The sequence below is a fragment of the Melopsittacus undulatus genome, chromosome 4, assembly GCF_012275295.1.
Source record: "Melopsittacus undulatus isolate bMelUnd1 chromosome 4, bMelUnd1.mat.Z, whole genome shotgun sequence".
NCBI lineage: Eukaryota > Metazoa > Chordata > Aves > Psittaciformes > Psittaculidae > Melopsittacus > Melopsittacus undulatus.
The window spans coordinates 53535343-53552356 of record NC_047530.1 but is presented as its reverse complement, the minus strand read 5'-3'; the positions used below and the strand labels follow the sequence as shown (position 1 = coordinate 53552356).

Sequence of the window (17014 nt, the reverse complement as noted above, 5' to 3'; positions counted from 1 at the left end):
TTCTGGCACTTGCATATGAAATATGAGAATTGAAAGAATGCTAGATTGCCTAAAGTATCACAATTAAAACAATATAACTTGGTTTATTTCAAAATACATTTAAATTTTACAGTCAGATTCCTTGGAACAATAAATTTGAAACTGCGTTTTTGTGTACTTTTAAAAACACTACAATACATTGACAGATTAGGAAATTCACTGATGCAATACCTTTAAAAATGGCAACCCCCGCAAGAAGGTAGTTTTGTTCATGTCAGTGGAAGAAGTATTCATAAGAAAGATTATTATCTATCCCCTCCAAAAAAAATCAATTTAAGTGCTGATTTCATATGTTGAGAAGAAACTAAGTTAGTACTTACTAAAGCTTTGTTCCTGTAAATCAAATTCTTTGACATTTATTGAACTGCCCTCATACAAAAATTAACGTACATACTATTTACAGTCTATTTAAAACACAGTAACCAAACTAATATGGCATTAGATATGTATCTGTAACCTGACATTTTTAATCCACTCAGATATTATATTTTTTAAAAAAATCCTACCAAATATTAAAACCTGGTGGTTTTAGGAAAGAGTTGTCTGCATAATGTTCAAAGAATAATGCAAATGTAAATTTAATGCCTTCAGCTGCACACTCACTCAGTGGTGACTGAGCAAAACTGGTTATTAGTCTGTTTTTCTAGATAAGTCTCCATTATTTTGCTGTGTGCCTTTCTTTCATAAAAATGTGGTGATTTCATTGTCCATAATGAAAGGAATGACTAGCCAAAACTGGCTTTAGAGAATGCAAATATTCTAATATGACCCATGCAGATAGCCTTTTGTATTAAAAAGAATTTTTGTGGGTAGTGGTCATTAACTACAACAGCTTTCACACCAAAAGAGGAGTTAGTAACATTCATGTGTTAAAATACAGCATGTGACTTTCAGCACATGACAAATTTTTAAAGTAGTGTAGATACCTTCATAAATACAATTTTAAAATATATTTTTATTAAGAAAATAGTTATGTATAACATTTTGTAAGGGCTACTTTTTCATTTAGGCATAATTATATTTTTATGCAAATAGTCTAATGATTTAGACATCAGTACAGAAAACCAAGAAACTCCTTTAACACAGTGTGTAGATTAGGTTCTTCCAAAAGCCCCAGGGGCACTCTCTTTTCATGGGCTATAGAAAGAACCAAGGAAGGAAGACTTCTGTTGTCTGACACAGCTTCTGGGGTAGTTCTAAAAGCTCACTTTTGGCTACCACAGTTGGCAGTCTTTCCGAATCTGATGAATACATACACAGCCACCCAAAGACAAATCTCTGAGTGGAATATAAATAGCTTCAAGGTCTCTAGTTGAAAACTCCTACTGTGGACAAAATTCTTCTCACAATATGTTGCTTTAATGGATACCTCATAGGATGTGTTTATTATGTCATCTTTATTTTCACTTTTATTTTCATTACTTCACTGAATTGGTAAACTCACCTCCTGCAAAGTGAATACATCCTGTTCAGTGCAGTTACTCTCAAGTACTCTGGTTTTGAACGGGAAGAGTTACTACTGATGGTCCCTAGTCCCAAGCGTTGATAGTCCCTGAAACAGGCTCTTTCTACTAATTGCTCCATTGTTGATTTTTCTGATGCTTTTAGGGTACCACCTGTGTGCATCTCGCTGTCATCTGAAACTGAAGTGAAAAATCTTTAAGAGTTTGTTACTGGGAAAGCCAAGAAAATGATGCTGTTTTCTTCTGAACAAAATATTAGTTTGTTTTACTGCCAGTGATTACAAGAATTAATACAGATAAACCACAGTTTGCAGAATTATAAGTAATAAAATAATATTTTAGTCAGGAAGCCTGAATATATCGCACAGTTACCTACTGCACTTGTGACTGGCATGGCTGACAGCTCTCTTGCTAAAATCCTGGAATGTGTTATCTTACATATTCATCTGAATGGAACTGAAGGCAGATAACCTTTCTTCCAACAATTTATGAAAACCTGTTAAACTTCCAACTGCTACACAAAGATATACATAAGCTAGAGTAATAAAAATTGTGCACATAAATTCCTTAGAACCTCAGGTTAAAATGGACCTCACAATTCTTTTAAAATACCTTCGAAAGTTACAATAAACATTTTAAGGCTCAGTTCAAATAAAAAGATGTTTCTGTGTCATAATTTCAAAACAGATGACTGATAGTTTCTTAATGTCTCAGTTTCAGTGTCAAAGAGCACCTTTCTTCAGCTGTGAATGTCAGCGGCACTTTCCAAAGCAGAAAAACCTTCAACCATGAGAGAGAAAAAACATGTCACAAGTTCAAACTACACTGAAATTCAAGTCAAGCAAGGTCTTCGTACAATACCTACCACCTGCCTGTTAGGGACACTTCCAACTATTTCCAAATACTTCTGAAAGCAGATTTACTGTTCACAGCATGTATTAACTACTTGCTATCACCTAAACATGGAAATATGTGCATATGAGGAGAAATACTTCTTCATGAATGAGGCACTAAAAGGTACATAAGGATTTAAATTGAAAACAATATTTTATAAAAGTGGAAATTATTTTTTTTTAAAAATACAAATTATGGTAAAATTAAAATTTTACTGGCAGTAGATGATGTTAAGAATTCACAGGAGTAGAACCCATACACTTTTTTTTGTGTGCATTTTAGCATAAAAGTGAAATGAATAATTTTACTGGCCCTGCAGCTCATCAAACAACAACAATGCCCTATTGGATGCAAATAATACAGAGTTTAACACTGTGGATAGCCTCTTTTTTACGTGTTTTCCTATTTGTCATGGTAAGAATGAATTTACAAAACATTTACAAGTATAAAGTGTGCCATCAAGAAACAAATCAAATGAGTTTCAGAAAGCATTTTATTTTGAGGCATACAGAAACTTGGTATTTAACAGTTTTAAACAGAAAGGTATAACTAATCCAAGTAAGATGAGGGTGCATATTTTTAAATACTGTTTCCTACATGCCTTTTTCTCTCATGAAAGCAGGTATATTGGTGATCAGAATTTGCAAAACCTTTTCCTGTGCATTAAAAGCTAGAGATTATAACAGCTCATGCCAGTATCCATAACCTGAGGAAGGAGATGAAGATGTTTTGTTATCTTAAATTTAAAATGCTTTTTTTTAAATTAGATTTTGAAAATAAGCTGTTTTTGAGATACGACTGTTTGTAAAAGTGAGTTTTACAGTCTTCCATTTTATAGAACACACCAGTATGATCACCTATAGGTAACAAAATTTAGTAGTGATGAGATTCTAAACTCTTAAAACAAAAAGATGGGGAGGAACTGGAGAGAAAGTTGGCATTTGTTAGTAGCAAATAATAACTAGGCTACTGTCCCCAGTTCTGGAAATTATGCTGCAAGTTATATGTGAACCTCCTGAAGAACACTGAGAAAAGAGCAATGAAGATGATCAGAAGTCTATCATGACTAATAAACAAAAAACTAAAAACTGTAGATATTTCATATCTATAAAAGAACAGAAAACATGGACAATACAGTCCATAAATACATTAAGCACTGCAATCAGACTGAAGGAAATAATCTCTCCTGTATGTAATGGCAGAGTAAGAAGTGAAGGCTTTAAATTGGGGCAAGGAAATATTTAGGCCTGAATATCAGAAAGTTGCTTGTTCTTCTCCAGCAACAGGATGGTTAAAGCATTAGTACAAAGTGCCTAGAGTTGTGGAACACTCATATCTGAAAGCTTGTAAGAAAAAGTTAGGTAAACATCTGTGAGGAATGGATTAAGTATGTTGAACTTGCTGTGGGGCACAGAGATGGAGTAGATGATCTCTTGAAGTTCCTTCCAACCCTATCTTTAACATTTGTTTTTTCAGACAAGGCGTCACCTGCTGCAGATAACTTCAATTTGCTTAATTATTGGCATAGCTGCATAGTTTCCGATACTTCAGTTTTTGAGACTTGCAAACAAAAAGCCATTCACAGCAGTCAATATAAAAGAAATTGCAGGGGTTAAAAAGCAAATTTCCTATGGCTGTTTGTACTCTGTCTGAAGCAAAGAGTTACCACTGTTATCAGCTGATTATACCTGAGGTGTCAGTGCAGCATGGAGAGAAAAGCATACTGTCAGACTCCAGTCACTTTACATGCTCCCAGTCAAGATATCTGGAAAGTGGTGGGTAGAACGCTTCACAATTCATAGTTTTGTAATTGGAGTAAAAAAGTTACTATCGTTAATGGCTATAGAGCACCTGTGCTTATGGAAGAATGTAGCTGGTTTGCACATCTGCAATGCAAAAACTCTTAAAAACTTCTTCATCATCAAGAGAAGTACTAATACACAGGTATGCTTATGCTTGGTGTCTCTGGGTGAAAGACACAAAATCAGGTACAGCCTGCAGAATGGTTTCTGACCCAAAGAATCTGCACCATCAGAACACATACTAACTCAGCACTTAGAAAAGATGCCAGAAATTAAATTAAGAATGTCATTTTTCAGCACTCTAAAGACATCCTGTGTTTTGTAATCCTTTCTTTTTGCCCCTTTTCCACCACTTCTATCTGGAATGAAAGAAGAGAAACAACATTTTTTAGCTTTCCTGGAATAGCTTGCTTCCATTTTAGAGAGAACAGCAACAGTGCAGTAAGATGGTCTTGCTTCAGATAACTTTTATCTGCTTATGTATCTGTTCATAAGTCATATAAGTTGCCTTGCTCACTGACCAAATACTCCAAAGGAAAATATGGCTTTTTTGATGTTTTGAAGAGATTATTAGTGTTTGATAAACACTTCATTATCTGAAATGTCTTTTTTTTTTTCAAAAAAAAAAGAAAGAATGGTATGACAAAACAATACCTGTTTCATGTACAGGAGAATCTGGTTCCCTCTAGTGGTTTATTACAAATTAGCACTGGTCCAGATAAGGATATACTGACAGCAGCACATGGTAGGAAAACAAGTATTTGGAAGAGAGTCAAACTCCATACCATCACACAAACTATACAAAGTGCCCACATCACTTTCTACCTTCTGTCCCAAAATTCTTTCAAATAAATTTGGAAAAACTGTACTTCCAGTACTAATGACTTCTACTGTGTTTAGAAATCATTTGTCACTTGCTTTTCATTGAATCTCACCAATTACTGCCTTCTCATCTAATTGCAGATGTCATCGTGATTTCTAAAGATAAATGAAAGTTACAATATTCTTCTGTGCTGTTCCATCTACATTATTATGATGTAAAAAAATGATAACAAGATACTATATGCAAATATTTTGACAAAAGATAATAATCTAGTATTTTGCTTTACCACTGAATGAAGTCAACTTCCTCTTTTGCTGCATCATTGCAAAAGAAAATGGTTACTGAGTGTACATACTTGAAACCTTTATTGTTCCTGTCTAGGAAGACTGCAATTTCTTTTTGAATACATTTCTTATTCAACATCTTCAAATGAAAGCATAAAAGGATAGACTCATCAACCAACATAGAAAAAACTGTTTCACTATTACCAGAGATATCATCATCTTCATTCCAGCCTGGGCGATTCCCTCTTTCTTCCACTATTGTGCCTGTCTTCTTCTTTAATAAATATTGGCGTCCAATTGTCATCTTCCCAGCACGTTTTGCTCCTTTCACAATGCTTTTTGAGAAGGTACTATAAATTCATAGCAATAAAAATATTTAGAAAGATGACTATGATTCTCCCCACTAGGGTGTAGATTTTTTGATGAACCCACTTACCCAAATAAAATGTATTTCATGTAATTTTTCATTTAATATGACAAAAATTATAACCAGAAAATTTATTTCCTATATTAAATTTTAAAAACCAATTTTATTACTTTGAGATAAATTTGTAACTATTACGTCTAATGATAATGAATAAGCAGCCCCCATCTTTCTTTACGTATTTGTATTTTGCTAGCAATGTGATATATCTAAAAAGTTCACAAAGTAAAGCCAGGAAAGACAGATATTGCTGTTTTAGGATTCCGTGACTAGCTTGGGATTTTACTTTCCTGTGTCAACAATGTAATAATCAACAGAGAATCATGGGAACTACCACTCTAAAAACTAGCGGTCCACCTAGTCTACTAAAAATGTATGTATCACAAACTTCAAAAGAGGCTAAAGCTCATACTCTAGAGTAAAACCACACTAGGACAACTGTGCAGACTGTATTAAGGGTCAAATCAGTTACAAACCACATTAGGTTATTAATTTGTAAAGTTACATACAAGAAATCTATTTCTTATGTTGGCATAGTTTGGGTAACCGAAGATGCTACTTACATGTGTTCCAAAATGTAATGAATTTACTGCAGCAAGAAATTTAGATAAATAAAATATATTTATACCAAACGGACATACGTATCATACTAATCTACCTTTTATTCTGGAAATATAAAAAGACTTGGAATAGCAATCAGTTATTTTGCCTTTCCTGAAAAGTGCCTGAATGATCTGCATTTCCACAAAGCTTTCAGACTGTTCAATGCATTTGACTGAAACTCAACAAGAACATCAATAATAAAAGAAGAAGAATGACTATACCGGAATGATGTGTTCTTTTCTTTTTGTTTTGGTAAAATAATCTGTGGTGCTGTTTGCCCAGCTGCAAATGCAAAAGTGCTGAAGATAGACTGAGGATAACGGAACTTCATTAACTGTTTCTTAAATATTTCCACCACTTCAGGACTTACTTCTTCATCAAATGCTACTTTAATTAACTGCGTATTAAAGATATGACATGTTAGAAATGGGGTAAAACCCCTATAGAATTAAAGAAATTGAAAGATCCTAAAATACATTAGCAAAATTCCCATACTTGCATACATGCAGTACAATACAAATATATGTCCATATATCTTATTGGCTTTGAGGGATCTTATGTGTTTTTAATTTTTAATGTAATTTTTATATTTAAGTCCCAAGATTAAGTTATTTTCACTAAAAATAACATTCAGAATTTTAATCATATCAAACAAATATTTTGGTAAATCCAAGTAGTACTGCTGGCATTAAGATGCCTACAACAGTTCAAATACTAGTCACATGGGACAATTTAGCTTGGAAATACTCTGCCAGCTCTGCCCATACACTGGGAACTAAGGCTGTAATGCACTTCAAAGAGTTTCATCAAACCACAATTTCAGCATTCATAAGTCACAACCATTATACTTCCATTACTCAGCCATTCCAATTTTTGCCACACCTTGCAAAGTATAAAAAGCTACTACTAATAAAAATGTAATAGTGAAATCCAATCCTTAAAATAGACTAACCTTGTCCTATTCAATCCTGATCTATCTACCAACTAAAAATGCTTTTTGAAACGTTTTTTAGGGAAAAGAATAATAAAAGAATCCCATCTCTTCATCCTCAGCCAAGAGGAGTCAGCAAACAAAGAAATATCCTAGAGGTTAATTTCTGAAGGCATACCTATAAACCATTTCAATGTTTTTTTCTCTGCTATCTAGAAGGTGCATTTCATCACTGCTTTTCAAATTTCACTTGTTTTTTAAATACTTTCCAAATGACTAATAACTCTGTTGTTCTAGGACCTCCTTGAAAGCAGCTCTGGAATCTGTAGGGGTCACACTGATCTGAAGTTTTAAACAGATTAAATAGCATAACTGCAGAAAACACCTGAAAGTCGTAATTAATAAGCAAAGAGGAGGGGTTATTTCACACTGCATTGAACTCTAGCTGTTACAAAGAGAACAGAAAGTAAATTGTTTGCTGATTGTTTTTGTTCTCACAACCTAAAACAAAACTATGCTAAACAAAGTTTTAGCAGAGTCCAGCACAGAAAACACTGAGCTGTGTCTGTATTTAGCACATCGTTGAAGTATGCTAACTATTCTGGCAAAAGGATTACTGGAAAATTGAAGTCCTTGTGAAGTCCACAACAAGAACTTTTTGTCAGTTGCTTTACTCACTTTTATTTCTAATCATATGCTTTTGAATAGGGTCATCGAATGGTTTAGGTAGGAAAGGACTTTAAAGACCATCTACTTCTAACCCCCATGCCACAGGCAAGGACACCTTCCACTAGACCAGGTTGCTCAAAGCTGATCCCACCTGGCCTTTAATGCTTCCAGGGATGGTGCCTCACCACCCTCATACTGAAGAATTTTGTCATAATATCTAATAATGAACAATTAGCTAAATAATGTCCATTATTTAAGAACTAGTGAAATGCTCATGCTCTATTTTATTATGCATTCAAATGTTACGAGTTTTTGTTCTCAATGAAAATACACTTCTGCAGTCACCTAACCCAACAAATATCTCACATCTTAAGTACTGCAGTCTACTTTCAATCCACGAAATAAAATTTTTTGCTTTCAACTTCTCATCTCTTAGGGTTTGACTACCTTCAAGTTCACCACCAGGACAAAATACTGAGGAAACACTTCAAGATTCCTAACTCTTAAAAGTTCCCCTCTATCAATCACCCTGCAGTACATGCTTCTGAACACACAGACAGGAAGCTACCAGGATCTGCACAGAAGTCAGTATCTGTATAGAAGTCAGGATGTGTGCAAGTCATACAAAGGCTCATTGGTTCTGGCCAATGGTGGCTATCCTAAAGATTCCTGGAAGTGCAACTTCCATGTGAGGTGCACCATGACTTTCTGCCATGGATTTTTGCAGAATGCTGGTACAATGAGAAGTCAGGAGAAGAAAGTAGTATTCATAGCTTTTTCCATATACATTCCATGTAGCTGAAAGAGAGAGAAAGCATGTTGCCACTGGCCTGCCTAGGCTTCTACTTATTAAACATTAAGAGATTTGGACCCAAAATAAACCTTTACTGGATCCAAAATGGAAAGCTAAGGAAAGGAGTGAAAAGAAATCAAATTTGAAAATGGTAATCCTCTATTTTGAGGTGTGTTGTCACATAAATTTTTAAAAAGCTTCCTTTTACCTGAAAGGTAGCTGAAGTGATCTGCAGTCCTTCCTGCATACTTTGCTGCAGTTGGTTTTGTATAGTGATCTTCTTCTCCTTCGTAACAGATGCAATAGGAAAGCTCCGGATCACTGTCTGCTCTCCAACTGAGGACCACAATATTGTATTTACACATCCTTATTAGATCACAGAATCAGACCTGGTTTGGTTTCATGTACTTTGAATAGATAGGAATGAGGGAGTCCAGAGCAACACAAAAATAATGGTACCTAATAAATTTCAGGCAAAGTACCTAAAAAGGTAAGTTCCTAAAGTATTACTAGTAATCTGAATCTCTGCTTAATTACAGCTGGGATGATTAGAAAAACATTCTCCTTCCTTCTGAGTCTGTATACATGATGAAGTGTACACCCAAAATCTAGGTTGATGGGGGTGAAGAAACAGTTTCAATTTTACTTAAACAACAAATGATATACACTGGTATCTTTATGCATGACCATGAACATTCCACAATAAAGTTATACCTCTAAAAGACAATCTGCTTAGAAATGGCAGATGTCAAAATATAAAAATTTATCATTCAGGAGAGCTATTTCCAGTACATATTAAAAATAATACTGAATTTATTAATAGATATTTGAGAGAATACTAACTCATGAGCATGTTCAATTTAACAGACTTCTAGTGGCTGAAAAAAACCCTGTTTAATGAAAAGCTAGGGGCAGTGAAAGCTGCGGGTCTCACACAGTATATATATTCTCCCTTAGCAGTAAAGAAGCTTACAAATACTGCTCTGTAAAGCAGCATTATCAGACCAACTTTACAGATGGAACTGAAATATGAATACATTAAGCATTTTGTTCATTCACAAGTCTATGGTAATTACTAAAATATAGCCACGAATGTCCTTATTTTTTGTCTCCAACTTTAGGTAGCCTGTGAAAACCCATAATGCCATGGGACAGACTACTGAAGTTTCCTCTAAGACAAATTCATAGTTTTATGATATTACTTAAATTGTTGAAGACAGGAATACTATATGCATGAATAAACAAACACTTAGTATCTAACGCCTTACCTGAATAAATTCTAGTTAAGTTAAATGTAAATCCAAAGTCAATGACTGTCCTATCAAGCAATAAAAACCTATATTAAGAGATTATTCTTATCTGATAAACACTAAAAGTTATACTGTGAGGAATATATATTTTGATGTTGGTGTTATACTAGGTGGACAGGCCAGCTCTGAAGGACCACAACTATCACTGTTTCATTTTTCTTACCCAGTTGATCATGAGGAGTGCCTTTAAATATAATTCTGTAAGTGGTCAGGAACAAAGCTCCTTCAGCAGGAAGGATGTGAGGGCCTCCAAGCAGTCCTCCTGTAGCTTCCTCTCTGCCATCAGGATCCAGTAGCACACGGAGACCTTCACAAACAAATTCTTCTCCTGGCAGTAAAGTTGGTCGTAGAATTTTGGGCTGATGCAAATAAATGAAAGTGTTAGTGTAATGGTGATATCAGTGTTATACCTCAATCTAGTTCTAATATTTGGCTGAAAAAACTTCAAAACAAAATTGTTATAAGACAGAGTCCAAAGAAAGGAGATGGAGTTTGGACTCACCTAAGAGAAGTGGTTCTGAAAAAACAGTGGGCATGCAATAGCTTGCTTATAATCAGGGGTTTGGCTCTACTAGCTTCATAAGTTCATATTTCATGAGACCAAAGCCAAGCATTTTATTTATCACTGGTGAAAATTTTCTTTCAATGTTTTGATATTTCTTTGTAACATTGTAAGAGGGAAAAATATGACTAAATTGAATGATTGTAATACTTGTAAAGAATACAAATACGTTTCATAACACTTGCCTTCTGTATTGGTGGAAGCCGCCTACTCTCACGATGGACAGCCTCCAAGGTCTCTATGTGCATTGCAACAATGCCTGGAAAGCAGTAATACCATAAATGAAGACTCACATAATATGAAAGAGAAACTTGCAATCTAATTTAAACTCTGATATTCTGAAAGTCTCAAATTTAAACATTAAAGGAATAATTACTTGAAATTCAACAAAATTACAGTCTACAAAGAAATCTAACCATCTAACTTCACTGAAAGTAACTGAAACCAAGAAGCACATTTCTCTTACTAGAAAAAAAAAGTAGAAAAAAGAAAGACTACAAACCACTCATCACAGTTCCTACCAGGTATCATGCAGTGAAGACCCTTGATGTGATCCTGTGTAACACCGCTCTCTGTGCAAACCTTGTCAATAAATCTCGTGATAAAACGTACAACTGCATTTGCAACATCATTATTCTCAGAGTCCTCAAATCCACTTTCAGTGTCATAACTCTCTGCAACACTGCCTGCAATACTATAGACATAAATAAAAGAAATTTCAAGTGGTGATGCAAAGGTGATATCTGGCTAGACAAAGACAAGCTGTGTTTTTTTTTTCCTAGCTACAATACATAAACTTTGCTAAAAGGGTATGGTGGTACCAAAGCTAACATTGTATTTTTATTGTTATTAACACTGTTAGAACTGTGTTGATGATGATGATGTAGCAGAATTTTCCCTCCATGAATCCAGTGCAGATGGGCCCACATGAGAAAAAAAGCTGCCTGGATGTGAGCTCTATGTCTTCTCTTCATGGAGTCAAATACATTATTTGCAACCCATGGTAAATAAATATCCAGTTAGACAAAGATACATTAAATAAATATTCTGGTTGCAGAGCAAAGCATTCAAAAGCAAAAGGCTATAAAAATAGCTTTCTGTGCATCACATAAAAGTGCAAGCATGTCAGTGGGAGATGTACTTTGTCTAAAAATGCTTCCCATAATAATATTAAAGGTCAGATTCATACAATATACACCACAACATGCTTCCTGAGCACATCCTAATGCCTGAGATTAGAGGTGTTTAGTCAGCAGAAATTAGCAGCAATGGGAAGCCTGATAGGTAGGAAGCCTATACTTTACATGACGCCAGTGTTCTACAATTTTATCAGGTGGGAATCCTGATAGATCACACGTGATAACGAAAACAATAACTAGAGAGAAAGGAAGGCTATTTTATAAATTCACATGCTAATGGAATGTAACTGGCATTTATACTCCTCCTGCCTCCTCAGTAATTTAACTTTTGACATAGTAGTTTAGCCCTCTTGCTTTGCGTGATTTTAGTGCCTTTCTTCCTTGTAGCTTTTGAAATTGGGATTTTATGGATTCTATACAAATGCTTTCTTGATTTTAGGTTCATATATTGAGTTTTTCAAGTTATATAATGTACGGTTTGGGCTGCTTTTTCTTTCTCATCATGTATTTGCCTTCAGCATCTGCATTATTAGATTACAAATTCTTGATGCACCAGTAAAGCTTTTATATTCCTTTAAACGGTGGCAGGTTGCTTCAGATTAAGTTGCTATTTTAAGAGGAACCACATTAGACTACTCTCCTTAATTAATGAACTTTAAAAAAAGTGAAGATACTGAAATAATCTGGTATTTAGAACAAATCCTGAAAACTAAGACACTTTTGAGAACTGTGACCCATCCACACTGAAGCTGTATGCCCACCTGTTTGTGACAATACTGTTGCTTCCACTCTCCCAGTCACCTGTAGCCGATGTTCTCAACAACTTGTTCTTACTTGTATCCAGTGGTACTAGCAGGTAGACCATGAGGTTAGCAAAATGAATTGCCTGACTGAAAACTGTACTTTCCTCATTCTGGATGAGCTCCTGCTGTGTTTGCTTATTAAGAGTTGGCCATAATCGCAATTGCTCAGCAGCCAGGTCCATTGCTGTCTTATCTTGGTCTGAACCTACAGAATTTTTCTCCTAGAAGACATGTAGAATGAAATAAAAAAAGCACAGAAAAATAAGAAAGCTGGAATGTTAAAAATAAAAAAATGTTTTGTCAAAACTTTGTTTATTAAATTGTTTATTAAACTTCTTCAGTAAGTTATATATTAACATTAAAAGAAAAACCAAATAACTACACTCAATAGGGCTTAAGAAGAGTTATGATTATAGGAACTGAGCTTTGAAAGCAGTTCACTGAAATATGCAAGCAGCAAAATGTAGACAGATCTAAATAACAATTTCTTTCTAGATGACTTTTATGCTATACAATCACCCATGTTTATTCAGAGTGGTTTACTGATTTTAACACAGTTGCTGTCATTAGCTTATCCATTTAGCTCACGTAAAAGCAAGCATGAGTCAGACTGAGAAGCACATTGCTTCATGCAGGTAATAGTTCCCAAATTCCTAAGATGTTCAGGTGAAGCAAGGTTTTATATAAATAGTTTCCAGACCAGCTGAAACACTCATGCTTTTACATGTTGAGTCCAATTCTAGCTTTTGGTTGAAACAAACCAGATAGGTTGCACATAGTCAAATTGTATTATAGCCTGAGGAAGTCAGAATAAGGGAATCTGGCAGCCGGTATTACCGACATAATGCCTCATGTTAAATTATTAAAGGACTACATACCTTGTAAATGTTTTTTCTATACTAAATTTAAGTTGATAAATTTTTCCATATGGACACGTGAGGTTTAAAGTAGATGCTTGAAGTTCTACTACTCTCCACACCTTTACACAGAAGGCTTACCCCCTTTACACAGGGGTTCCCTATACACAGTCCCATAGTCGCTTGCTCTTTATCCCTCTGTCTTGGGTTCAGCAGTAGCAGTCATTTTTCTCCTTAGTAGCTGATCCAGTGCTGTCTTTTTGACTTTCAGCCTGGGAACAGCGCTGATAACACCGATGTTTTTAGTTGTTGCTCAGTAATGTTTACTCTGAACAAGGACTTTCTGAGTCTCAGGTTCTGCCACGGAGGAGGGGAAGCCAGGAGGAAGCAGAGACAGGACACCTAACCCAAACTATCTAAAGAGGTATTCCATACCACAGCACATCATGCCCAGTATATAAACTGGGGGCAGTTACCTAGATGGGCTGAATCACTGCTCAGTCAGGCTGGGTATTGGTTGGCAGGTGGTGAGTGGTGGTACTCTCTTCCCTTGTTATTTCCCTTATCATTATTATTATTGGTGGTAGCAGTAGTTGTTTTGTGTTAAACCTTAGTTAATGGACTGCTCTTATCTCAACCCCTGGGAGTTACATTCTTTTGATTCTCCTCCCCATCCCTCCAGGAGTGGGGGGCAGGCAGTTGGGGGGAGTGAGAGAGAGACTGCGTGGCTGACTGAGTTTAAACCACAACAACCTCATACATCTGAAACGCCTTTTCTGTTCCTCATTCTGACTCCATTGCTAGGGATATCCCTATTTTACTTCCTGTCTCTACAGTTCTGCATGACTTTGGATAGCATACACGTTTCAGTCACATAGTTGATAATACTCATACAAGAAGAGAGACTACAAACAGCTCTTTCCTATGTGTATGTAATGCTCCTTAAAAAAAAAAAAGAAGTTATTTTAGCATGCTGCAAGGCTTCCCATTATGTTTTTGCATTAGAGATGCACTTTCATCCTACTGAGACACATAATTTGTGTTCTGGAAGATCTGTTCAATTTCACTAAAGCAGACCGAGTGCCATTCAACAGAAATCACCCCACGGCTTGGTAATAATCTAACACTGGGCATAAGAACTGCTGCTAACTTAGGTTTTTCATATAACAGAACTGTCACTTGTTTGTAACACTACTATACAATAAGTTACTACTCTCAGGAAAAACATATACCTTAAAGTGTGGAAATGTATACAAAAAAGTGTTTTTTTGAAAAATCACATGAGCAGCATCAAATTATAATGCTTCACAGAGGTCATGGGTTAAACCAAGCCACACAGCTCGTTCACTCACTCCCCCCCTTGCTCCCAGAGAGCTAGGAAGGAGAATCCAAAGAATGTAGCTCCCACGGGTTGAGATAAGAACAGTTTAATAACTAAGGTATAGCACAAATCACTACTGCTACCATCAATAATAATGATAAAGGAAATAACAAGTGAAGAGAATACAACACCTCACCAACTGCTGACCAATAACTCACCCCACCCTGCCCGACTGAGCACCAACCGATACCTCCTCCAACCCCCCAGAGCACTAGCCCTTCTGGGTAACTCTCGGTTACATCCTGGGCAAGACGTGCTGTGGTATGGAATACCTCTTTGGCTAGCCTGGGTTACGTGTCCTGTCTCTTCTTCCTCCCGACCTCCCCTCCTCCCTGGCAGAGCATGAGCTCAGAAAGTCCTTGGCCAGAGTAAATATTTGAGCAGTAACTACAAATACAGGTGCTATCAGCACCGTTCCCAGGCCAGAAGTCAAAGCACAGCGCTGCACCAGCTACCAAGAAGGAGAAAACATGACTGCTACTGCTGAACCCAGGACAACAGATAAATGTAATTTTTTGTTATTTTTTCATGTTATTTTATCCTGTTTAATACGGCAAAAATGAAAGAAAAGTACATTAAATGGGAGAAACCACAACTTACCGCTCCACAACTTAGCAGACAAAAAGTGAATAAAAATTCTACCTTGATATTTACTTTATAATATATTCTCCTACCTTTTGTCTCAACTGTACTGCATGGTTGTCATCTTTCGCTGAAAGGTAGAGGGAGCGAACTTGATTTTGCACATTGCTATAAAAGGTTGTTTCCCAAAACTGTTGGTTAGTCCAGATAGGATGGTCTTGCACACAGGTGTAAGCAAACTGACTAACTCCAGGTGCTAATTTCTGAAAGCAAAAATCATGCAAAATTGACATATTAGTTCTATTATTTAATTTCTTTAAAGGCTATGGCTTGAGTATTTAAATACATATACATAAAATCTGTTCTACAGAATGAAATATGCAATATATACCATCTTTTGTACTGCAATATAGGAAAGAGAAATTATCTCATTCTGTACCATTAAAGGAATTTAACATGCATGAAGCTTGCATACAGATCTAATGCCAGTGCAAGGCATGGCTTTCCTGAGTCATAGTTAGGAAAATGAGACTGAGAGGAAGGATTCTGTGATGACAGTACAGAACAGATTTCTAATATAAAACATCTTCCTTGCCAACAGTATCCTATTTTTAATAACCTAGTCCCATAACATAGGTATCAATATTCAAACTGATGAAAATTATTTCTCATTTTATTTAAGTCAGAACTAGGATAATTAAATTCAAGTGGCAACTAAGTCCTTCCAATACACTGTATCTGTTGCAACAGCAGAAATTTAGATAAATTGTTATTTTTATTGTTATCTACTGCACTTTATGACACAAATCCAGCTAATGAGAGATTGTTAAATTTGGTATGTTCTTTGAAGTCACAAGGTTCTAGGGTACCTGCGAGGTCTCAAACAAAACCAGAATTGTTACAGCATTAAAAACTGGCTGGATGGCCGCACGCAAGGAGTTGTGGTCAACGGTTCAATGTCCGGATGGAAAACAGTAACCTGAGTCGTGTCCCTCAGGGATCCATGTTGGGACCGGTCTTATTCAACGTCTTTGTCGCTGACATGGACAGTGGGATTGAGTGCACCCTCAGCAAGTTTGCCGATGACACCAAGCTGTGTGGTTCACTTGATACACTGGAGGGAAGGAATGCCATCCAGAGGGACCTTGACACACTTGTGAGGTGGGCTGATGCCAACCTCATGAAGTTTAACCATGCCAAGTGCAAGGTCCTACACCTGGGTCAGAGCAATCCCAGGCACAGCTACAGGCTGGGCAAAAAGGAAATTCAGAGCAGCTCTGCAGAGAAAGACTTGGGGGTGTTGGTCGATGAGAAAATGAACCTGAGCCAGCTTCAGTGTGTGCTCGCAGCCCAGAAAGCAACCGTATCCTGGGCTGCATCAAGAGGAGTGTGACCAGCAGGTTAAAGGAGGTGATCCTGTCCCTCTACTCTGCTCTCATGAGACCTCACCTGGAGTATTGTGTGCAGTTCTGGTGTCCTCAACATAAAAAGGACATGGAACTGTTGGAACATGTCCAGAGGAGGCCACGAGGATGATCAGGGGACTGGAGCACCTCCTGTATGAAGACAGGCTGAGAAAGTTGGGGCTGTTCAGCCTGGAGAAGAGAAGGCTGCGTGGAGACCTCATAGCAGCCTTCCAGTATCTGAAGGGGGCC

The 17014-nt window shown here is 36.4% G+C and overlaps 1 protein-coding gene across 1 annotated transcript in view; it reads right to left on the bottom strand.

Moving 5' to 3' along the window:
• Positions 1-17014, bottom strand: part of SBF2 (SET binding factor 2) — a 258529-nt gene that overhangs the window by 42130 nt on the left and 199385 nt on the right. The window contains exons 18-26 of the mRNA XM_034062016.1: positions 15452-15622; positions 12498-12760; positions 11119-11291; positions 10783-10856; positions 10199-10394; positions 8934-9061; positions 6554-6729; positions 5510-5655; positions 1484-1682 (exon numbers count right to left, since the gene is read on the bottom strand). Coding sequence (XP_033917907.1) covers positions 1484-1682; positions 5510-5655; positions 6554-6729; positions 8934-9061; positions 10199-10394; positions 10783-10856; positions 11119-11291; positions 12498-12760; positions 15452-15622 — 1526 coding nt within the window. The remainder of the gene's footprint in view (positions 1-1483; positions 1683-5509; positions 5656-6553; positions 6730-8933; positions 9062-10198; positions 10395-10782; positions 10857-11118; positions 11292-12497; positions 12761-15451; positions 15623-17014) is intronic.